This window comes from Aquila chrysaetos, chromosome 12 (genome assembly GCF_900496995.4).
Source record: "Aquila chrysaetos chrysaetos chromosome 12, bAquChr1.4, whole genome shotgun sequence".
In the NCBI taxonomy this organism is placed as follows: Eukaryota; Metazoa; Chordata; class Aves; order Accipitriformes; family Accipitridae; genus Aquila; species Aquila chrysaetos.
Genome location: NC_044015.1, coordinates 31,525,098 through 31,549,539, shown reverse-complemented (window position 1 = coordinate 31,549,539; position 24,442 = coordinate 31,525,098). Strand labels below are relative to the sequence as shown.

Below are 24,442 nucleotides of genomic sequence, written 5' to 3'. Positions count from 1 at the left end.
CCACGGATTACAGGCAGTAGCCTCTGCCTGACCTGAGGTCTACCATGGGAGGAGAGGAATGGGGCATCTCTAAGCAGGCCAAGTAGCTGCGTGGCTTGTGCCCTCTCTGCTGGAGAAGCCACGGATGAAGGGTCCCGGCTGCTGTCACTGCCACCCTCTGAGTGCATGGGAGGAAGCTGGAGGGTCTCTCTTCCCTTTCTGTCCATGATTAATCTGCCACAGCGAGGGGCAGGGACACAAATCAGAGGGGGGATGAAAGAGGATAAATCCACGGTATCAGCAGCACCACATTTGCTAGATAATAAACAGACTCCTCTCCTCATAAATTTCCCTCCATTCCCCCATGGTTCCCCGCCACTGACGCTGGCAGACATGGAGCTGGGCTGATCCTGGCCTTTCTGGTGTTCTGGCTGGTGGGGAGAGCCGTGGCTCTGCCGAGGAAACCTGGGACCCTCCACCCGGGCTGGCCTTCTTCACCCCCTGCACACACTGGGGTGCAGCGGGGGCTGTAGGATGGCACAGCAAGGCCCCATCCAAGCTCATGGGCTTTAGACGGTGCATGGGACACCTGAGCTGACTGCGATGAGGTGATTCGTACCAGCACGTGAAATGGGTGGGAGAAGAACTAGAGACGCCAAGCACTCTTTAATTTACTTGGTATTTCCGTTCTCCATCTCAGCCCTCCCCAGGTGTGGGCTGTTCTCTCTCCCTGCCCTGGCACAACACCATGTCCTCACTCCTCATTTTGGCAGCAGCCAGCTCACCCACTTCTCCACACCCCGTGTGGGGATGTGACCCTGTTAGCTGCCTCGTGGTGGCAGGTGGCCCTGTGCCCTGCTCAGGTATCACCAAGAAGCTGACGCTTCCAGACAGGTTTCTCCAGTGACGGAGTGTGTTTAATTTAAGTCTGACAGGAGTCACACTGCTGGAGAAAGGTTCGGGTGATGCCACTTCTTGGGCACCTGGAGATGCGTCCCTGCCTGAATCTGGACACCCATGACCCCAGAGCTGAGGTCCCACGCTGAACACCTCTGCCGTGGGGTGGCATGGGATGCCCTGCTGCCGCCGTGGGGCAGGACCCGCTCCCCGGGGGCTCGGGGCAGAGCAGGATGCGAACGACCCCTTCTGCGTCCCCAGAGCAAAGCAGCAGCTCCCAAGCACCGGCCTGCGCCGGCAGCCCGGTTTTGCCGGGGGACGTTGGCTGCGGGATGACCCCCAGATGCCGCACGTGCTGCGGGCAGCGGCCGTCGGGGCGCCGGGTGCTGGGTGCCGCGGTTGGGTCTCTCCCTGGAGCAGCTGGGCATTGCGCGGGGGCTCACTCCTGCTGGGACTCGCACATGGGGAGAGCGCTGGGGGGACATCACAGGTAATGAACTGCTCAGCCGAATGCCTTGCGGGGTGCCAGAGCCCTCCGGGAAAGCCCCCGGGAGCCCCGGGCTGGCCGGCCGCCTTCCCCACGGCCCGGGGAGAGGGTGCTGCAGGGGAAGAAGCCAGTCCCGCCTCGCAAAGCGCTGTCAAGCACTTAATAGTACCTGTCCCCACCATCTCCCTGGCCTGGATTTATGCCTTGAGGGGTCACCTCTGGTGAGACTCTAATAACACGACTTTATTAGCTTTCTTGTTCCTTCTTTAAGATACAGTAGCAAGGGGGGAGGAGGGCAGCGGCACCTCGGGAAGGAGCGGGGGGCGTACGGATAGGAAGCAGCTGCCCTCGCGATTCCCCTTCTCGGTGACAAGGGGGAGAGGGAGAAAAATGATGCTCCCTCGAAATTTATCATGCACCCAATTACAATGTTAATTGGCAAGTCCCAGAAATCAATTAATTCGCAAATTTTTTTCAATTAAAAATTAAGATAAATCATAAAACGTTATTAAGCAAAGGCCAAACTCCGTGAACTTTTTTTTTTTGTAGGCATCTGGGTTTTTTTTTAATTTAAATAAAAAAAAGAGCTGTGTTGCCAAGGCCCGATGCCCTTGAGTGCCTTTGCTGAAGCGCAGGGGGCTGTCATCAGCAGGACTGGGCTGAAGACAGATAAAAAAATATCGACCAGTCGGACACACTGCTTCTGCTTTATTGATCAGGCGGGAATTTAACTTGCTGTGCATATCCACCGTGTCAGCAAGGGCCACGGGCGAAATTAAAAGTACTTGGCTTGGAGATGTCGCCTTGATACCGGGGGGTGGGGAGAGAGGGAGGGAGGGAGGGGGAAGAAGATGGGGAGAAAGGGAAGAAAGGAAAGGCAGAGGGTGGAAAAAGAAGAGGGAAAAAGAAGGAAGAAAAAAGACAGAAGTTGAGGATCAGGAGGCTGTAATGCCTGCTTTTCCCTGGTTGCAATCTCACTTGTTGGCCAGAGCATCTCGCCCTCTCTGGAGCACTCGCAGGTGTCTACTGCATGCAAGGAAGGGAATCAGCATGTATTTTAATGGAGCTTTGGAAAAAAACCCTTCTCACTCAAAACCATCTCTAATCTCACGCATTCAGAGGCTGCGGGACCTGCAGTGTTTGCTGTACAAGATGTCTGAGGAAGTACCTGGCCGTCAAGTTAAAGTCCCCGGGCATAAATCGAGGAGACCTGAGGCGAGAGCCGTGACCCTGGTGTGACACATGACAACAGAGCTAATTTGGGTTTTACACACTCCATTTATCCTGCCAGGCCTGGCAGCGTGGCCACTCGCCCTTCCCAGAGCAGCCGCCCACGCCGGCCCTGGGAAGGTCTCCTCCAAGGGCCGTTTGGGACAACACAGAACTCAGCAGATCCCGCTGAAATGAAGCAAACCCTTGCCTGGGGCAGTGTGAAGAGCAGTGATATTTAAACACAGGGTTCCCTGAGCAGGGAAGGGGTAGGAGCCACGTCTCATAACTTGCTCTGGGTCCTTATCCTGACCAGAAGTAACAGAGAAAGCCCTTGTCATTTGGGCGTGCAGGGACCACCAGGATGGTGTGCTTCTCTCCTCGTCCATCAGCAGGAGTCTCCGGTGCAGACTCTGGGGGGTTAGCACAGGATGACTTTAATCAGAAAGACCACAAAACAGTGGGAAAGCAACCTGTGAAAGGATGTGATATCCAGGATGCGTCTCCAGATGCCTGGAGACATCTCTCAAGGACAGTGACCCTGCCTGGAGTGACCAGGCCATCTCCCAAGGTCCCACAGCCTTTGTGTTTTAGCTATATTGCCAACTTCCTCCTTATTCCTTACCCCACCAGACCCGGAGCTGCCTCTGTCCCCTGAGGAGAGCTACCCCTGTGCCTCCCTGCATAAAAAAACCTTGGGCTGAAGCCCCCCCAGCAGGGTGAAGATGCCCAGTGCAGTGGCAGGAACTGAGGCAGTACTTTCTGCTTTCACCCCGGCTGCCAAGGGAGGGGGGATTAAGAATAGTGACAGGAAAAGAGCACACGTGCAAATGAGGGAGACGGATCTTCAGAGTGATGCCGAAGGAAGATTCAAGCCTGGGCAGAGGTTCACTGAGAGCTGCTACAGGAGCTGGAGCTCCACAGTCCCATGGCTGACTCTTTTCCTCAGACATGAATCAAAGCTGGCTCCAAGAGTCAAGCTAAATCCCCCATCTGGGCACTTCACCTGCTTTGAAACAGGCCTTCCCACTGCATCTTGCTTTGCCCTCCTTTGCCCGATACTACTTGGTTCCCTCTTTATGACAGCATCTTTGAGGTCACCAGAAAACAGCCCATAGCACCTTCCATTTGCACCAAGGTGAGAGACCCCGGTGCCCTCTGTGTTCTGGGAAATGCCTTATAATCAGAGAATCAGAAGAGAAATTATTCCCGGACACACCAGAAAGGTCATTATGGGGAATCAGTAGCTCCTGAGATGCTGGGTGTGCAGGGATGTGTCCCCAAGCTCCCAGCCCAGTGGCAAGGAGCAATGAGAACTGCTAGCCCAGGCTGGGAACAGCCAACAGGTGGGCATGGGCTTTAAAACACAAATATGCTCAGATTAAGTATTCAATGCGGAGGAAAGAAAGGAAGAAAAGTGAAAAAGGGGAGAGTTTGCACAGCCATGGGGCACTATGAGAACAGCATCACCCCCCATGCACCCACCCAAGCACATCCATCCTCAGAGGCACCCGCCGAGCACCCTGGGCGGCTGTTGCACCGCCATGCCCAGCCCCAGGATGCCATAGCACAGGCACAGGTAATATTACAACATGGCATGAGGATACTGCTGGCTACATCTGCTAAGCTTAGAAACCCCTTTAAATAAGGGGAAAGAGCTGAGAAAGTCCTGTCTGAGCTCACACCATCCTTCAGCTGCAAATGCAGGAACAGACAGCATGGTCCAACTCACTGCTCCACCCTCTGGACCATTCCCCAGCTATAATGATACACCTCATCCTTTTGGGGAGGTGAAATCACAGCTCTGAAGCATAGGCTTACTGCTGGTAATGCAGGAAAGAATCTGCTAGCTGTCACACAGGGAAATAAAAATGCCGCCTGCCAAATAAATTTTTTAAAAAGAGCACTGCATATTCAGGAACAGAGCATCATGTTATTAAAACCACTGCATCCAAAGGCACATTCCCAACCTTCAAGTGCTTGACTCAGCAACTGTATTATTTGTAATGTGACTTCCTAACGTTTTTTAAATGGCCAATAAGCGCCTCTTCCCCAAACTCTAGAAAGCACTGTGGACCCATTGGGGACCATCAGCTGAGGTGGGCTCCACAGCTCCTACTGCCTCCTTTCCTCCTCTTCTGTCCTCAAACTCATCTTCCCTCCCACCCCAAACTCAAACCATAGCCCCAAACCTGCCCTTTCTCCACCCAGCCTCCCCCATCATCAGCAGGTTGTCCTCTCTGGTCACTGCTCGGGGAGCAGCAGGCACGGTTTAAGGGTCCCCCCGTGCACCGTCACCTCCGCTCGTGGTATTTACCTGCAGTGACATACGCAGCGATACACTCGTATGCACACGGGGATGTGTGTGTGTGTGCCTGTCCTGAAGGACACCCATGGGTGCTACTCTCGAACGCTGTGCCTGCCTGCACTCCCTGGGTGGCCCTGGGCTGGGGAAATGCATCTGCAGCCAAATCACCAGCCGAAGCTCCGAGTTGGGGCCATTGACAGCTCCAGAAAGAGTCTCACATTTCAGTGTGCTTTATTGCAAGCCTTTAATACGGATGAGGTGTAAAACAGGTGAATATAAATCGAGTGAGGATAGGAGACGTGCATCTAGCACACAGATAAGCTTCATGCACACAAGCCAGGAATATTCATGTATTCTGCAGCGACCAGCCTGGCTGGGGCACAGGGCATCAGTGTACACAGAGGGTCGCTGTTATTATTTCTTATTTTTACCCTGGTGGCACTTAGCAGCTCAGCTGGGGATTGGCACCTTTTGCTCTCCAAGCTGTACATGCAGAGCAAGGAAATCATCCCTTCTGCAGAGCACCGTGGGGCCGCAGCTCGCCTGCCTCCCGCTCTCTGCTGCTTTGTGCTTGTGCTCTGCGAAGGTGAGCTACTAGGTAATTTCTCTTTGGAGGAGGAATACCAACAGTCTTGCCTGGCAAGAGTTAAACCCCATAAAACCAAGGCTTGTAGTTTTGTTTTCTTTCAATTTATACCCTTCACTCAAAGAGGGGGGGGGGGAAAGAAAGGAGGGGGAGAAAAAAGAAAGCCAGGTGACATATTCTAAGAGGGAGCACCGAAAACGTGTTAAGCACTTCAAAATCTCATATATTCAATCGGCCTCTGGCAAGACATCTGCCTAATGTTAGCGCTTAAATATCCTTTTCCATTTTACATGCATTCAAGTCTCATTTGAGCGAAATGAAACGGTATTATTAAAGGGAGATTTTGCACAAATGGCCTGAATTTGACATGTCAAGTTCAATGAGGCTGTTACATATGTAACACCGAGAAGGGCTCGGAGGCTGCCGGCTCTTGAAACAGCGCCAGTGGCTCAGAAATGAAATTTGCATTCAGAGAGCCTTGCCTCACCGCACGGAGCTGTGCGTGGGGCTCGGCCGGACCCACACGGGGTGGAGGAGCCATGGGGCGAGCACAAGCAGGTCTCTCCCTGTGCTTTGGGAGACTGGACACCCCCAGAAGGCAGCGGAGCTAGAAACTCAGGTCCCTCATTCCCACTCAAGTCTGCTTTTTCAAGGGAGAGCTTGACCCTGCACCAGGGTTGGATCCTCCTGAGTGATGTTCATCACCGGTCCAACGGCCGGCATCCATCCCCTGGGCACACACAGCCCCTTGGCACGGGTGGGTGCTGCCCTGTGGCTCAGCGTGGCTCCTCCTGCCTCACCGCTTGATGCTCCAGCTGGGTAGACCTTGAGATGTCCCTGGCCTGAGGCCAGAACGGTCACACCGACACTGCCGATGGGGAAGAAGGGCTGTTCCTGTCCCTGGGGGTTAGCAAACCCCATCCCCACCGGCTGAGCAAGGGGTGCATTGGTGCGGGTGGGATGCAACCCCAGGCTGCTGGTGAGCTGGGATCATGGGTAGCATCATCCAGGTAGCTCCTACAGCTCCCTTGTATCTCAGCCCCAAGAAGCTCCTGTGATCACCTGGAGGAATCCCTTTTCCTCCTTCCCTTTCTCTGCCCTCCTCCAAGCGATGCTGAGCTCCCCGCTCCGGCGATGCCCGAAAGCCCACACGAGTGCTCAACGCCCGGTGGAGGCGATGGCGCGGGGCAGCCCCTCCACCTTGCTCCTCCACCAGCCTCTCCCCTCCTCTTGATCTGGCCCTACGGCAGCATCTCGGCTGGCTCACCCCGCCACACAGCCCCGTGGCCGCGCTGCCTCGGGGGAGATCCCGGCACACGGGGAGCCCCGGTGCCGCGGCGGGAGCTGATGCGGCACCCGCCAAGTCTCTGGTGCTGCAGGCTGAGCGGGCAGGAGGGGATCTGCCTTCCTAACCCCGAGAGCTGGAAATTTATGATTTTGTTGCAAATCATTAAGGTTTATTAAAACTTAACAGCACAAGCCATGATTGGCTGCATCCTCTTTAAATTAAAAAAAAAAAAGGCCCTTGGAAAGCAGCCCCCCGGTCCGCTTCTCCCCATCAGACTGATAAGTAACAGCTGCTCAGCCATTTCGGTAACAAGTCGGTATTGGCAGGGAGCGGCCAGGGCTGCCGGTGCCCGTCACGTTTATAGGCCTACATTTTATTTTTATGTTTATTGGGTTATTTGAGATCATTATTAGTTTCTCTCTCCTCTTGTTGATGTGTTCTTGCTCCCGGCTCCTCCAGGCGGGAAAGGTGGGGGAATGGGAGAAGGGGCCACCCGCTAGACCGAGCCACCCTGCCACAGCCGAGCAGCGCACAGGGGCTCGACCCGCTCACGTCCTGCTGCCCGCTGTTGCTGCCCGCTGTTGCTGCCCGCCCCGCTCGCCCTGCCTGCTGCTGCCGGCTGGCCCCTGCATCGCTCCCCTCCGGGACTGGGAGAGACTGTCCCTGTGCAGAGCCTGCCATGTTACAGATTAGCCTCCATCGCCTGAATCCATTGACTAGATTGAACGTTATCTATCACGCTACAGAGGGAGTCGTTATTTAATAATTAATAAAGACCTCTGATTCTTCTTCGCCGCCTGCGTGGCCGAGCGGAGCGGGCCAGGGAAGCGAGGGCAAGCTGGGGAGAGCTGTCTCCTCTCTAACTGCTGCTGTTATTTAAAGGAATAATGCCATTCTTTTTCATTTGTCAGCTGGCCCACAATGGCCCTTGTCATGCTTTATGATTTAGGGTTTCCTTTCCTTTCCCATTAAACGCCACCTTCCCATCACCGCCTCGCGCCAGCCAGCCTCTGCTCCTGGCTTGCGGTTTCAGTTTCACTCTGATATTGGCCCAACTTCTTTGATGGGCTCCTCCGAGCACTAATTGCTTCTGTTCATTTAAACCTGTTCACTAATTTGCAGTGGCCCTTTATTAAGTTGGATGCAGCCCAAATTACACCATAAATTACACTCGCAAGGGGACTGGGTGTCGCGGGGGATAAATGGGCTGCCTGTTCCCTGCGCCCCCCCCCGCTTCTCCATCTTCCTGTGCAATGCGTGGGGGATGCGGGTTTCAGCCTGAGGCTGCGGGTGCCGAATTTGGGAGATCTCAACCCGGACCCATTGGGGGAGGTCTCTCTTTCTCTAGCTAAAGCTCCCTCCTTCTCCTTTCATCTGCAATGGCTATCGCTCAGTTGCAAAGAAGATCCAAGCTGGGCAGGGATGGATTCTGCATCCTCCACACTATGCACAGCCACGCGCAGCCCCTTGCCCTGGCACACACACACACACTGACACACGCACACTCCCTCCTCTCCTACCACCTGGTGACGTAACTTTGCTTCTAGTTGGCAGTTTGATTCCTTTCCTCACCTTTTAATGACCGGGGAATTCATTAATAATTGAAATAAACACGCTCTTTTCCAAGGCTGCTGAGTTTTATTAAGGCAGGGGCAGGGATCTGCCAACCCTTGGCTGCAGCCATTTCCTAAATAACTGCTAGCAGTTAAAATGCAATTATTATTATTATTTTTTTAAATAGGGGACTTTGCTGTGCTGAGGAAAGCAGAAGGGAGCTGAAGGCAGCTGAGGGGCAGCGCGCACCGTTGCTGCAGGCCTGCTCCATCATGGGATGTGAGCAATGTGAGAGCTGCTCACCCAAACACAAGTCCCCGGGGAAAGGGGTGTCTGTGCCCTCTGGGAGGCATTTCTGCCTGGCTTTACCATTGTCATGAACTCCAGGGAAATGTTTCTGCTCCACTGGTTAGCACTAAATCTCCCATATCTGGTAGCTGTGGGTACCACCATCTCCTCTGCCATCTGCGGGTGCCCCGGCTGGCTAACCAGGGGTGCTGGTGGACCCCAGGGAGCTGCTTACCTGATGTTCAGCTGGGTGAGCTTCTCCAGCTCCTGCTCCATGTGCTCCTGCAACTCCCCGGGGCGAAGGAGGACCTGGCAGATGGGGCAGATCGGAGCCTGGCTGTCAAACAAAGTCGCTTTCTTTTTGCCTGCGGGGAGGAAAAGAAGGAAGAAAGCTTTAGCTCTGATCGGCTGCCATCAGCATCGCCTGCGCTCTGCCCTGGTCCCCGTCCTAGCTGAGGTCTGAAACCAGGGGGGTTTCTGCCAGTATAGCCTCATTTCTCTCCCCGTCGCATGCTCCCTGGGGCAGGGACTGACTCTGTTCTGCAGCAGGACCGCAAGTGGCACGAGAGCATCCCAGCCCTGGCCGTGGGCCCTCCAGTCTTACAGGGAGAGCAGCAACAGCCACATTTCAGGAGCAAGCCCGTGCAACCCTGGCTTCCCCAGTTTGCTGTGCAGGTGGTGCGACTTGGGGCAGATGGATGACACAGCACTACCCGGTGTTCCTATTAACTAATAACAGTAAATTAAGAAGAGCCATCTGCATCCTCCTCGGCACTCCTGAAGTCAGGTAGGTCAGGATGAGCCCCCGAAGGGTAGAGCGATTCTCCATGGGCACACAACGGTTGGGAGGCAGAGGAGACCCCGCGGTGCTGGGCTGCAGATGGCAGGGAGCAGATCTGGATGCTCGGCATGGCCGCCCCAGCGGTCACCAGCGATTGCTTACCCCGTCCCCGGGCTGGGATGGGGCCCCTTGCCCTCCCCGCACCACCAGCAGCTCTGGACCCCGCAGCCGTCCGAGCCCCCTGGGCTTGCATCGTTCCTGGGCGAGATTTGGGGGTGCCTGTAGACCCTGATCCCAAGCTGGGCTGAGCCCCTGAGGCCACTCTGGAAGCAGGGTGCTGCCTCACACCCTCCTCGCCCCAAATCCTCCCTGCCGCTCCCCTGCCCAGCCACATCTCCCTGGTTCACTCCCTGCTCCGAAGCCAATTTCCTCCAGCTCAGAAACTTTATTGCCCCCTCTATAAGGAATATACAGCATCTATTTAACATAAAATAAAACTCTAAAGCAAACAATGAAGTTTCAATAAAACAGAGAAGCCCGCAGGTCTCCAGGCCCCCCTCTCCCAGCTGTATTAGCAGCTCTGCTCATGAGAGGGCGTGCGGAGCCTGGCTCAGATGGCTCTGGCGGGGAGAAACATGCTTTATAGCCGCCTGTTGTCATCTAACGTGAACCCTCCTGCTGGATTATTTATTTATGTATTAGACATGGATCAAATTGGTTAAATCCGAGTGAGAGGCAGTAATGCACAATAAAGCAGCCAGCGCTGGATACGAGGGGGCTGCGTGCACTGTGGCCTTCCAATCAGGAGCCAAAAGGTGCCATTTTATGGCTCCTAACGATGGCAGAGCCCAGTTAAATGAATCCCCATTAAAGGAATAGACCTTCTCAAAGTATAAAACATTGGTGTGAGTGGCTTTACTGGGTCCCTGCTGCTCACTGTATAACCGCCTGGCGCAGGCATTTAACGACAGGAAGGGTCTGAAATAAGTTTGAGAGTCACCTTGGCTCATCCTTGCCTTCCAGCAGGATACAGCATACGTGCCTGGCAGGAGTGGGGCCATTGCCAGGACATTACCTGCCCTTTTCTTCAGCCTCCCTATAGGAGGTGGGGGAAACTGAGGCACAAGGGGCAAGTCGGGGCAGGCCAGTGCTATGGGGCATCCCCTACCTCCCAAGCTTCTCCATCCACTGGGAACTCTCCCATTTGCAGAGCCAGGAGGAAAACCCAGCTGGTCTCTCCTCCGGACTTGAACCACTCCTGACGGCTCCTGGGCAGAGTCCCGGCAGATCCCGGGTGCCTCGGCTCCTCATCCCTACCACCCTTCTGCCAGGGAGGACACAGCATGCAGCCCATGCAACTGGGGATATCTTCCTCGCTCCTCCTTCCCTCGTGTTTAAATAATGCCCAGAACCCAACCCAAACCCAAACAACCAGCTCCTGCTGACCCTTGCGGGAAAGGTCGGCATTTCAGTAATTCCACCTTCCTCTTGGAGCTTTTCCACTTTTGTGTAGTGGGGGCCCAAAATAGCCCAGGAGCGTCCCCGACCACCTGCTATTTATAACCCCAGCTTCACAGCAAAACAATGGAGCTGTCTGAGTCTCCCTCCCAAAATAAACAGGCAGCCTTTGAGCGGACGGGAAATCCTGCTGGATCCCCGCTGTGGGGTGTGCAGATGGACGGGTAAACAGGCTGCCCTCCGCCCTACTGCGCCGCACCCCCGCTCCCAGCCCAGGCCACCGCCGTGGGGCCCGTGAGCCCCCCTCGCCTGCCACCCACAGCTTGGGCTGGTGGGGCAGGGATGCTCTCGGCAGCACCGGAGGGTGAACTGGAGGTTAGGCATCCTTGGTTCTCTGCTCTCCGGGGAGCCCAGGGATGTTTTTTTGCTGAGGGGAGGTGATGGAGTGTCCTGGACCGCAGTGCTGGGATGGGCAGCTTCGGACCAGGGGGTGCAGCTGGGGTCCCTCCTGGGGACCAGCTCTGTTGCACCAGGCTGGTGGCTTTTTTAACTTCCTGCACGCCCAGGTCCTCGCTCCCTGCTTGTTCTTCAGGGCTCTTCCATGGGGTGCATGTTCCTAAGCAGAGCTGACTTTTTGGATTTCAACGGCTGGGGCAACCAGGAGGGATCTCAGGCCATGGGAAGGAGCCTTGCTGCCTTCCATGGCCACTCCCAACCCCAGCCCAGGCCAGCAGGAGAAATGAGCAGCGAGGCCTTACCCACCAGCTACACCAACAATACGGTGACGAATTCGTGCCAAGGAAGGACGTGACAGCTGTCACCCCTCATCCCTGCGACAGCCGCGAAGATCCCCTTGCTCCAGTGAGTGTGGGAGGCTGGTGCTTGCACTGCAGCAAGGGCTTCCAGAGGGGCACGAGAACAGGGACCTGGACAGGCAGCCAAGTCCCTGACGTACAGATTGCAAAGCAGGAGACAGAAGGAGCCCCGGCTCCTGGCCCAAGGGGCTGACAACCACGCTTTTGCAGGAGCAGGGCTAAGTGTGAGTGACAGGCAGAAGGGAGGGACCATCTCCCATGCCAGCAGGACACCTACGCAAGCCTCCCCAGGTCTGCGAAACCCGCTGCATGCCCGCACTGCCACAGAGGCTGCCGGCGGGATGCGTCTCCCCAAATCAGCAGCATCTGCATCCACAGCGTGCCCCAGAGCCTGGCACATGCCCACGCTGTGGTGTCTTACGCTGAGCAGTGGTACCCAGCTCTGTGGCGTGGGATGCTGGGTTGTGGGGAGGGAGAGGATGGGCATTGCGAGTCCTCGGGTTTTGTTTGTGGATGCAAAGGTGGAGGGAGATGCATACGTGTTGCCTCTCCTCTCTGGAGCAGGGACATCCTGGTACCCATGAAAAAGCAAAGGATGCTGCACTGTGTGTGCACCTGGACATCCCCCACTCGAGGGAGCAGAGCGCATTGATGTGCCCAGGGCAAAATGAAGGGTCCATATCCCCGAGCAGGCTGGACCCGTGCCTGCCCCAGCAGCGAGTGCTCCCCGCTCTTCTGTCCTTGCCGTGTGCCAAACCTGCTCCTCGGAGACCCTGAATGGCTCTTTTCAGGCTTTTGTTTTTTGGCAGCTGTGTTTTTGTTTTCTTTGCCCCTCTCTCTCCCCTTCACTCTCTGGTTACTCGGTGGGCTCAGCTCCAGTGTTTACCCTCCTCGGCTCTGCCGTGCTTCCCCCGCTGCTGATCCCCTGCTCACCAGTGCCAGAGAGATGAAAAGGCAAAGCCTTGGTGCTCCCGCTGTTTGCCCCGTCTCCTGGGCTCCGCGGAAATGTTTAACTCCAAGTGTTGAAACCGAATATTTCCTGCTCTGAAAGCAGAGGGCTCGATGCGCAGACGCACCCCTGCGTGGAGGAATTTGTCCACGGGCTCCATTGGAGGGCATCTGCAAACGGATCCCAGCCCAGGCAGGGATGGAACCAAACCCTCCTGATCCTGCTGGAGATCGAGGGCCAGATCCTGCCCTCAGTTACACTGATACGGATCCAACATAATTCCTCTGAGTCCTCTGAGTCAGGCCTGATTCACCGCGAAGTGACAGGCTGGGAGCTGGGCTCAGGTACCAGGGACACAAGCGTGGCACTGAATAGGTGTGAAGGCATGAAGCCATCCCCGCTCCCACCCTGCGTCTGTGCCCCGGAACGGAGGGCTGACAGCACTAACGAGGTGTTTGCAGGCCAGGACTGGGTCGCTTGGAAGGGACAGCTTTCCCCTCACAAGCAGAATGGGAAATGCTGTTTTGGAGAGCATTTAAGTGAGAAAAAAAAGGGACCCAGCCCACCAACAGCCATTACAGCATGTGATGTACACAGCCCCTCGTCACTACGCAGCACTGAGTACATGATGCTCCCACGTCACTCCAATTGAGCAAAGTTTACAAGGCGTGAGGGCTCGCTCTGCCCAGGAGCTCAGCAAGTTGCCAAATGAATGAAATAAATTGTTTATAATTCAATTGCTCAGCTTCGCTGATGGCTTATTGCACAGCCAGGTGCCTCCCCAGGACTGCCACCGCGGGTGGCACAGGCAGTGCCAGTGGGTAGGGAGCACTGATGGGGGCACGTTCCCTGCTGGGGATGCGTTCGCTCTTTCCTAAGAGCCCTTTGCTGCGCAGACCCCAGAGCATCTCCTCCCCACACTGTCCTTCCTCACGGCCATCTGAAACTTGCCCCCGGGAGAACCAGCTCTTCTCTCCCAACTCCTAATTTCTCCTATCTCAAACTGTTTTCCACTTGTCTGAGTACCAAACTCCCCCTCCTCCAAGATGTCTCCCTCCATCTCGCCCTCCTATTTCCTCTCTCTCCCTCTTAAACACTCCATCATTTAAACCCAATCAAAGCCAGTTGATCTGAAACTCTTCTGAATAGAAATGACCCCATGCTGGGGCCCCGCAGCCCCGCGTGCCGCTTTGGGGGCCGCACTGAAACCAGGTGGGTGGTAATGGAAGTGCTGACACAGGCTCCTTGACAGCATCACCACTGCCAGCGCCTGTAATAATCCCTCCCGGCTCCCCCGCAACTTGGTTTCCGCGACGATTATTTTCCATTCGATGATGGGCTTGCTGTTATTTGTGTACTGATAGCAGATATCTCGTGTGACAAGCCTCCTTTCCTTCCAGCTCAAAAAACAATAATTCAAAGCAAGCCCCATATTAGCTTGAAAATAGCCAAACGCTCACTCTTCTCCCGGCAAGCCCGCACTGCAGCCGATGAGGCTCGCAGAGCCCTGACAGTAAGTGCAGCCAAGGGGCTGCACCGCAGCAGGGAGAGGATGACAATGGTGGGGCGAGGAAGGCAGAGATGGTTCACGTGTCAGTGCAGAGCACCCTGGAATAACAGCAGAGGCAAAAAGTATTTGGTAATAAAGTGAGGGAGCAGGAATAAAGTTGCTCATCGCTCTTCCATCTCCCTGATATTTACTGGTGTGCTCCCAGTGCCATCCCCATGGGGCTGCATCCTACCTGCTGGGTGCCACCTTGGATCCTGCTGGTTTTGACTGGGGCCAAAAGGTACGTGGCCCCCAAAAACCTGCACAAGGGGGTGGCTTGAGGTCAGGGCACGTTCTGCTCCTTCCAGCAGGCCCTTCCCCTTCCTCAGGCTCCTGGCTGGCTCTGGGATGCAGACCTCGGCTGTGTGGGATGCGGACCTCGGCTGTGTGGGATGCGGACCTTGGCTAAGTGGGATGCAGACCTCAGCTTGCTGCCCAGGTCTGGGTGCCCTGGATCTGGCCCCTCTTGCACTTGCTCTGCACAGGGTGGCGGAGAGCCAGGCGCCAGGGACAGCAATGGGCAGCGAGGTGACTCCGGCTTCAGGTGCTGCGGCTGGGTTCAGCATCTGGCTGTAACCACATCCACAGCACGCCTTAACTCTGCAAACACCTCACAGTGCAGCGAGCACATCCAGACCACTGAGGAATCTCCCTGCATTGAGCAGACCTGCCCTGCCCTGGAGGACATGTGTTTTGGAGGTGTGTGCAAGCGGGAAGAGAGCAGAGGTCTGGAAAAGTGGCTTTTCATGTAAGAAAAGACTTTTGAAGAGTCACTGCTTCTCCACTCCTGCATCACAGCACAAAGCTGCCACAGGGCACCAGCAGAAGCTGGACTCGGATTGTGCTGGGCACGGCACGGGGCCACTCCTGCCTTGAATCCAGCAGAGAGAGGCACAGGGATGGGTGACAGCCAGTTTTAGACAGCTAAGGTGTATAAAACACATAGAGGCACAGACGGACCGAGAGACCTCTACAAACTCATGGGCAAGCTGGGGCAGAGTGAAGAGCTGAACTCAGCCCCCTGCATCCCTGCCAAGGGCCTGATCCCCAGCACTGCTCCCTGCTAATGTGCCCAAGCTCCCAAGCAGCTTAGAAAATATACCTGCTTCTCCTGAGGCTAAAAACTATGGAGGGATCTGAGGCAGAAAAGCTTGCTAAAATACTGATTTCCTTCCAAAGAAAAGAGTTGCTCTTGTAGCTGCCTCTCCAGGCAAGCTGGATACTGGAGAGGACTGGTGTAAACTGGTGCAGTGCTGCTGCCACGCAGCTAACATCAGCTGGGGCGATCCCATGAGTTGCGTAGTAAAAATGTGTGTTCAAACAGCACCCTGGGCTCTTCAGAGGCTGTTGCACGCCCTGTCGCGTCTGGCACCATGTTTCTCACGGCGGGTGGTGGCCCGGCAGTGAGGAGAGGTGAGGAGCCCCTCCGAGCATCTGACCCCACCACTCGTGATCCCGGCCCTGGCTCTCCACCTGCGGAGATCACGGCTGCCCGGCACGGGGCAGAGGAAGATGGATTGAACTGGGCAATAATTTAAGAAACTGAGTGAGTCTGTACATCCAATCACTTTACAAATCAGGGGAAAAGGAGAGAGGAGTAAAGGCAGGAGCGGGGGGAGAAGTGAAAAGGCTGCGCAGGGAAATGCATCACAATTACTGTCTCGGCTCTAATGAGGAGCCTGTCATGAGGCTGTCATCCTGCGGAAAGCCACCTACTCAGAAAGATTCAATAAAAAAGTAGCAGAGAGATAAAAAAGAGATATATTTCAGCCCTTGCTAATATTCTTTTCATTTGTCCCAGCACAAAATAAGATACTGCACTTAACCGGCTCGGTTAAAATGAAAAGGGGGGGGGCGGGAAGGGAGCAGCATTGATCAATACCACTAAAAGCCGGGAGACACGGTGATGGAGTGCAATTTTTTTGTCTGTGCTGAAGCATAGCAGAGGCCCGGGTGGGGTAATTTATGATTCGCACGCATGCTGGCTAACTAGAGGCTGACAAGACAATGAATCCTCGATGAGAGGGACGCGGGCTGCCGGGAGAGCTGGAAAGGGAGAGCGTGACAGGGACCTGGAAGGGAGAGGGGAAGAGGAGGGCTGGGACAGGCTGCGGTCCCGTCTCCCCGTGGCACTGCTCCTGGGCTCAACGCAGCTCTGCAGAGCAAAGCAGAAATGCCTCCTCAGGCTTCACAAGAGAAAAATAGAGAAATGCCAAGAGCAAGCCAAGGGGCTGCGCTGCCTCCATCCCTGCCCTCCTTCCTTGTGGCTCCTGGCAGGGGAGGCTGCCCACGCCGGCTTTCCCCAGGGAAGCACATTGGTGTCTGGCCACGACCCGTGCTGGGCTGGAGATGGATCAAACCGGGACAGCAGGGATCAGGGACAGAGACAGATGATCCCTTCTCTGCTCCAGCTTCTCTGACGGGTGCTGGTATGAGTCTGGGCAAGCTCAGGACCACAGAGTTGGACCTTCCCACTGCCACCCATCCTCTGCCCTGGCAGCGAAAATGGAGCCTCCTCCAACCCACTGCCTCGTCTCCAAAACACACAAGTCCTGGGGAGCAGCTGGGTCTCCCCAGCATCAGTGGAGTCCCTGGCTTCAGCAAACATGGCACGGCAGAAGCACTCCTGGGGGAATCCTACAGTTCTGTCCCTCCAGCCTGGGGGATCTCCTGGAGCGTGATGCACCTCCTTCCCCCCACATCCTTGAGCTGCCCTCCATCCTGTGGGTCTTGTTACGCCATGCAGCCAAGACTGGCCAGGCTGTGGACAAACCACCCAGAGCCAGTGGGACCCAGGGACCATGCCTACAATTCTGCAAAATCTGTGGCCCACAGCCAGTTCTTCCTCAGTGGGGCTTGCAAAACCAGGCACTGGGACCCAGCACGCTCCCCAGCAGGCAGGCAGCCAGGCAGGAGACCCCAGGGCTCTCTCGCTGGCTGTGCTGTGTGTGCAGTCGTGGCTGGACTGAGTACGGGGAATGGCTCTGCCTCCTCACCACCCCTCCTCCTCCTCCTCCTTGATGGCCTGGCATGCCCGGGGCTGTGCATCCAGGGCTGGCAGCCGGGTGACATTCACTAGCAGGCCTGGCCTCTAGCCCTGTTTGCTGTTACAAGGGTCACTTTTTGTCCCTTGTTGAACCAGTCTCCTGAGCTGGGGTTCCTGCTGGGCTGGTGGGAGATGGTGGCGAGGAGGAGCTGTGTAGCTGCATTGCCAAAGTGTGCCTTGATTATCCATGCTCTGCATCAACTCTTGGGATGGAAAGACCTGGAGCAAAATACCTTCTTTAGCTGCCAAAAAATAACAGCAGTGGGAACTAGAGAAGGTGGGAGTTTCACAGGAACATCCCCATGTCTGGCTGGGAGCCCATAAGAGAGCTGGGGTCTGAGGTCCTAGACACTTTTGGGGTCTGTGCCATGCTCTGATTGCTTCATCCATACCAGAAACCAGGATGCAGTTGTGAGCGGGAGTGACAGCCCTGCACAAGGGCTGGGGGAGCGCCGGAGGTCCTTTTCCCTCCTGGCTGCATCCCACCGCTGCACATCCCAGCTCCCTGCAAAACCTGCAGGACGATCCTGTACCAGACTGCAGCTGCTCAGCTCTTGCGCGCCCCGTCCTCCTGCTCCTCTGGCTCCTTGGCGAAGGATCTGGCCGCATCCTGAGAGACAGGATCAGCCTGGAAATGGGACTCTGCCTTCACCATTGGCAGTGAAACAAGAGCCTGGGGACCACCCCACTGCCAGCGGGGCGGGGGCTTGCTGTGGGTCCCCCCGTAGCCCAGAGAGGTGCCCCAAGAGGGGCTCCAGCCCCATTCTATCCCTGCAGCAGATGCTTGCAGGCAGCCACGCTGCTCCCATGCCCTTGACTTGGAGGGCAGCCTGTTAAGTTGGTGATATACTGATACGCCTATAATTCGAAGGGGTGATGGGGTAGAGTCTTTCCCTGCCTCCCACCCACTCCCTCCCCCCCACTTTCCAGCTCCTCTTCTCTCCTCCCTCGGGGGTGTGTGGGGCACATATCGAAAACACAGATATTGAACTGTCAAAACTATTTCCTACAAGAAAATAGATTCATCAGCTTGCAGCACGCAGGGTCATTGCCACATTTTCCCCTCGCGCCAGCACCTGCACATGCCGGCGCATACCCAATGCCTCTTCGCAGCACCGGCACTTTAGCTTGTAGCTCAGGGCCCTTAAGTGACTTTGAGAAATGGATAATCGATTATAATTCCACGGGCCTCTCTGCAGATTTATCCGGAGAATGTATAAAAGCCAGGGATTGGGAGAAGCGGGTCCTTCTGGCCAACACGTCGATTGCCTGCGCTCTCCGTGCCCGGCTCGGAAAATCGCATCCCGAGCACGACTCTGTTTAATCCATCAGTACACAATCAATGCACTCTGTAATCAACTCTTGATCACTTAATTTTACACATGTTGGCTGAATCCCTTTGTTTAATCACTAGATCAGGCTGCCTTGTTGCACTGCCCCCTCCCTGCTTAACCCTCCCTGACCCTCGTCCCCCCCCTCCACCGCCGGCACCACCAAACGCAGCCCGGAGCCTTCATTTCACCTTGAGGAAGAGCTCCTGTGAATTTAGAGAGCTCTGAGATGGCAAAGGAAGGGCAGAAAGGAAAACAGAAGGAGTGAAAAAATAATGCCGGAGAGAAAGAAAATATTTTCCCTTCTGTGTCTTCCTAGAGCTTGTCCTGGCCATTCCCACCCACGTAACAGAAATCTCCGCCGGGATTTAAAAGGGGGCTGCATGTTGGGATATGCGCACTGAAGGCCCGCACCATCCCAGGGAGAATGGGCACATCGGGGTGTCACTGGTCAGAAGCACCGGCACATGATGGGCACTCATCACGTGGCTTCCCCGGCCGCATCTAGCCCCTCCAGCATCCTTCCCACCCCATTATTATTTTGACTGTTTTAGCAGCCGAGGCCATTATGATCATCGGTTCTTGATCTTTCCCTCCCAGAGGCATCCTTGGGAACATCGCTCCCATCTCACCAGGGTTCATCTTCCTTTTTGCGGCAAGAGCACGACCCTCGGGTTGCGAATGCATGTAAACGCAGCTATTTGGCATTTTTAGCGTGATTTGTGTCGCTAGCCTGATGCCACCTCACCCTTCACCCGTGCTCCGCTGGCACGCCAGGGTCAGCATCCGGGGATGCTCATAGGTGGAGATGTCGGACTGCCCGACATTGAAATGCGCTGGAATTTTGCAAGCATGCGCCTCATCCTGCTGTTGAATAACCCCTTCCATGAAGAGTTGGTCGCATTTTAATTGTGTGATGAGAACCTGAAGGTTCAGAGATAGGGGGACCACGTACTTGCAATCCAAACGTGGACCATTTTGACCGGCCATGTAGGTCACGCAGCACATTCCTCCCACCCAAGCAGCACAGCAGTCATTCATAACCCAGTTAAATCTTCCTTTTTAAAGAGGCCTTGATGCTGCCTCTAATTTGGCACGTGGAGTAACTGCTGCTCATGCTTGCAAGAATAAATGATGGGATATGCTTGAACAAGAGGGATCTGGAAGTGCAATTGCCAGGGGAGTGTGCAAATGTTAGCTTTGCACAGGAAACTCGCACAAAACTGCGTGTTGACACCAAGAGGCCAGCTGTAGGACAAAGCAGGCGCGGATGTTTAAAGAGAATTCCAGTTGCTATCCTATAGCAAATAGTCTTCAAAGAGCCCCTGGAGCTCTCAGCTTCTCAGCATGGAAAGAGGAGCTTGTACAAGATGAAACACAAATAAATAGTTTACCATAGAAAAGATATCCAAGGCAAAGAGTGAGATGCAAGTTTTAGATCTCACATTAGCCAGCTGGGGTTTTATTGGTCCCCAAGTAAAAGCTGTAAATAAAATACAAACCTAACCTGCATATTGTCAAACTACATTTAAAAAAACGCCACAACTTAATTGCACTCAAGAGCACCAAGGGGCGAACTGGTGTACGGTGCATTTCAAGGCAGCCCGCAGAGCTGTTAGTAAAGTGTAAATCCAAGAGCTGGACAAGTGGAGCCTTTTACCTTGGGATCTGCTGACAGACACAGATTACTTCTGCTTTGCTAACATAGCTCATTCCTGCCCCAGAAACTCTTGGTAAGGGGTTAGTAAGAACAGAGAGCACAGAAAGCTCTCTCCTCTGCTCACACTGACATCGGTGCCAGTGAGGAAGGATGGGTGGCGGGTGGGATGCCGAGACCCGTCTCCTTGTTTCCAGGCTCCTTGCCTGGCCATAGGGAGCAAAGGTGATGCTGCACTTCAGGGAGTCACAGCCCAGGTGACAGGGACAGCGGCTCCAACCAGAATTAGCCAGCAGGGAATGGGTGAGCGACCAGAGCATCTTCCCCTCCTGTCCTCACTGCTGAGGGCTCCCAGGGGCTCCTGTGTCAGCCTCTGCAGTGCTCCTGGGGAGCTCCAGAGCAAGGACAGGTCTTCCCTCCATGTCAGGCTCTCATCCCTCCTGTGAGGGAGCTCAGCTGCTCTTTTCACCCACTTTTCCTTTTCACTGCATTCATCCTTTAAAACTTAATATATGCTGATATGTTGACAACATCAAAACTAGCCCACCTGGCTCAGTTTAAGAAACTGCTCTTCCCAGCAGATCCACGCTTGGGATCTGATCTGGGCTTCACCTGACCACAGTCTGCAGGGCTTTTTCCCCAGGGTCTGCAATTGTTCAAGGTAGTCTGACTTCCACAGGAACAGGCAAAGCCAGACCAGGTCACTCTGTCCCCGGAGTCCCTGGCTAGGGGATCAAAGGGTCACCCTGCCTGGGGTCTGCCACCGAACCAGAAAAGGGACAACTTGCTTTGGCCAGGGGTGACGCTGGGCTGTACAACAGTCGCTCTTCAGCCAGCTCCTTCTGCCCATCCCTGCTCCTCTTCCTCATCCCCTGGCACAACACGCACTGTTTGGGTTGGGGTCCTGCTGTGCAGGAGCAGGGCAGGATGAGGCCTCGCAGGCACGTCCAGGGGACCAGGCGGCATCTCTCCCGCTAGCACTGCTGGGGAGAGGATTGCACCAGCCAAAGCTGCCCTCACAGCCCATGGAGCAGACCCTTCCCATGACCAGGCAAACCCCACATGGATTTATTTGCTGCCTCCAGACCACTCTCACAGGCACATCACAGGCAATCAGGGATGATGCCCTGTCCAGGAGAGCTAAGTGCCCAAACAGAGTGTGCAGAAGGGGAACCCAGGCAGAGACGGGACATGCCTGGGTTGGGAGAAGAAGATAACGTCAAAGCTGGGGATGGGTTTACAAATCCTGGCCCAGAAGCAGTGAACCCTCTAGGAAGAGCAGGAAAGACCTCGCTGCAAGCCACCATGGAGGAGACCAAGCACAGGGCCGGAGGAGAGCCTCCCCCACTGTCACCCACATGCCAACACAGGCGATGACAGTGTCACATCCCTCCCACCGTTTTCAGGTGGAGGAAGGGAAATAAGAAAAAAAAACCCAAAACAACCTGCCAAGGACTAATTAATATTTAATTTACTGCAAAATGTACTTATTATTCCCAAGTAATTGGCCGACTGCACAGCTGTGACCACTAATGAATAGAGGGGGGACAAGATGCAGGGACAGGAGGCGGGTGGGGGGAATGCGGGGGTGGTGTTGTCTTTGATCAGACCCTGCTGCCTGCCTTTAATGTGCATAATAAGAAAACTTAAACAGCTTTGATTTTTTTTTTTTTTTTAAGATCTAAAAACGGCCGTGATGCCACTAAGGGATTGCGTTTAGCTTATTGCACTGTAATCGCCCTATTATCGCTGCAACTTTAACGAGGGGGGAAAAAAGGACTTTGGAAGATGGCATTTGCAAATAGGTTGTTGAATAACACTGCTGCTAAACACAGAGAAAACAGGCGAGTCCTGCTTATTGTGATTCCTTGCATAGATTGCCAATACCTGAGGCACTCAGCATCCCCGTCTCTATTGCCGCTTTTCGCTCCGTGATTGAACTATTGGCTCATTTAACTCTAAGGACGGGAAATATTTTTTTACTTGCTAATAGAAGTGTGGCTCGGCTGTGGCCCAGCGTAGATTTTTAGATCAGTTTTTCTTGATGGCTTATTCTACAGAGAGAGTTAATTTCACCCCAGTGCAGAGTGCTTAAGTGGGATTTAAGTGGCGCACGAGTCTTTCGCTGACCCCTTCGCACAAGGTGAAATCTGCCCTGAGAGCCTCTCCTCCCCAGAGAGGGATGCTCAGCACGAGGCGGGGACACATCCTGATGCTTCAGCCTCCTAATCTGCTGCCAGGATCTGGCGTTTCACGCACGGTCCTGACCTGCACGGGCACAGCTTCTGGGGACCGGGACGCCCTCGTCCCCGTGCCCCGGGGTGCCTCGGCTGGTGCACAAGGAAATGCACCTTCGCTAGGTGGAGGGGATGTGGAGGAGCGTGGGGAAGGGACTGAAAGTCCTGGTTTCTCCCTCTTTCTGGGTCCTGACCTGCCCAGACCCTCGCTGTTCCCTCCCACGACGGCCGCAGTTGCTGTAGTAGCCACCGCTTTTTCCCCGGGAGGCCAAGAAGACCAGGGCTGCCTTCCCCTTGCCCCGAGCCTCACCGCTCCTCTCCTCCACCGCATTCCCCACCCCAATTAAAGGCCTGGCGGTGGGTCCGAAGGCTCCTTCAGCTTTACGACAGCACCGAGACCTCGGGCCAAGTTCCCATCCCGCTTCCACGGGTGTAAATCCAAAGCGACTTCATGGACTTCAACGGCGCGAAAGCCAGATCAGCACTTGGCACCTCCGCGCCTCTCGGCATCCAAGTCTGTCGAGCGGCGGGCCGGGAGACGTGCCGTCATGGCCGCCCGCTGCTCCCGCCCCGTGGCTGCCTCTTCCCTCCGGCTAAAGCAAACAGCTCATCAGACACCGTCCCGGGGAGGCTGCGCCGTGGCAGGCGGCCACGGCACACAGCAGAGGGGGGAACGGCCCCGGCGGGGGAGAGGTGTGAATCACGAGAGCACAGAGGAGACGGAGCACACGCACCCTGCGAAGCCATCGGGAGGCTGGAGGGAGTTCAGGGGAGGGCGGCGGGAAGGATCCGGGGTTGGCAGAGCTACGCCTGCGGCTCCGCGGAGCGAGGAGAGATGCCCCTGACCTGCCGTGGGCCCCACGTGTCTCTGGGCAGGGACCTCTCACTGAGACGACGGCCTGACGCCTCCCCGTCCCTCTGTGAGGGACCGGTGCTGGTGGCTTTCCTACCTGGTGGGGACAGAGGCAGAGCAGGACGGCGCGTGCGGCTTTCGGCGGGGGGGACCTGCTCTGCACCTTCTAACGTGCAGACGCGCAGGGAAAAGGCAGGGTTGAGCTCGGGAAATGCATCCCCATGGGTCATGATGGAAACAGGTGGGCATCTTGCTGCTCGCGTGTGCCCAAAAAAAGGTTGAGCAGGGCAGAAGGAAACGCACAGCTGGGAGCACACGCCTGCACGTAGGTTTTCCCATCTGGAATAAAAATACCTGTATCCCCTGTAAAGGGAGCAGCTGCGCCGGACATGGTGCTGGCAGAGCTGGGATGGACTGGTACCACCACCCCCAGCCTGGGCACACAGGCAGGAGCTGCTGACAGTGCGGCCGCAGCCCAGGTTAAAGGCTGGCTCTTGCTTCACCTTCCTTTTTGCTTGATTTATAAGTTGTCCTCTTTGAATCTGCTTCAGCCTGGAGTTTGGCTTGGGAATTTTCTTTGAAATGGGAAGAGAGTTTTTCTCTGAAATGTCACATCGCTTATTAATTTTAATAGATGGATTATTTTTTTTGTAAAGAAACAGCACAGTAATAAACTCCGCTCTGTTTGTAGGGCCATGGATGTGTAGGAAGCTGTGCAACCCTCGCTGCCTGCGTGAGGGCAGGACCCTGGCATTAAACTCCTCTGGGAGCTGTGGACCAGAGGATGGGCTGGAGGGGCTGCCAGCCCATCCCCATCACCCACGGGTGACCACCACAGGCAGAAGTGGCTCAGAACATCTCCCCCCTGCAATGCAGTCCCAGCTGACATCCAAAACGGCCGTGTTTGGCTTGAAAGCAACTCCAGCTCTACTTTTTGACTACATGTTGTGCATTATCCCCATAGTAAAACCGTAACGGCAGCAGAAAACTATATGCTAACCCAATAAATAGTAACAGGCCCCCTCGGAGGCATTAGAGGGGAGCGTGTCAGCACACAGCCGGCCGTCTCAGCACCAAGGGAGCCGCGCAGCCAGAGGACACCGGGGGCTGCAAGGCAAGGAGCAGACCGGGCGCAGCGGGGTTTGCGGGGAAGCCCCCTCTCCCTGCCCG

General features: G+C 55.4%; 1 protein-coding gene across 4 annotated transcripts in view; it reads right to left on the bottom strand.

Moving 5' to 3' along the window:
- Positions 1 to 24,442, bottom strand: part of RNF220 (ring finger protein 220) — a 234,959-nt gene that overhangs the window by 81,485 nt on the left and 129,032 nt on the right. For all 4 annotated transcript variants that reach the window (XM_030032620.2, XM_030032617.2, XM_030032621.2 and 1 more), the window contains one exon: positions 8,832 to 8,961. In XM_030032620.2, coding sequence (XP_029888480.1) covers positions 8,832 to 8,961 — 130 coding nt within the window. The remainder of the gene's footprint in view (positions 1 to 8,831; positions 8,962 to 24,442) is intronic.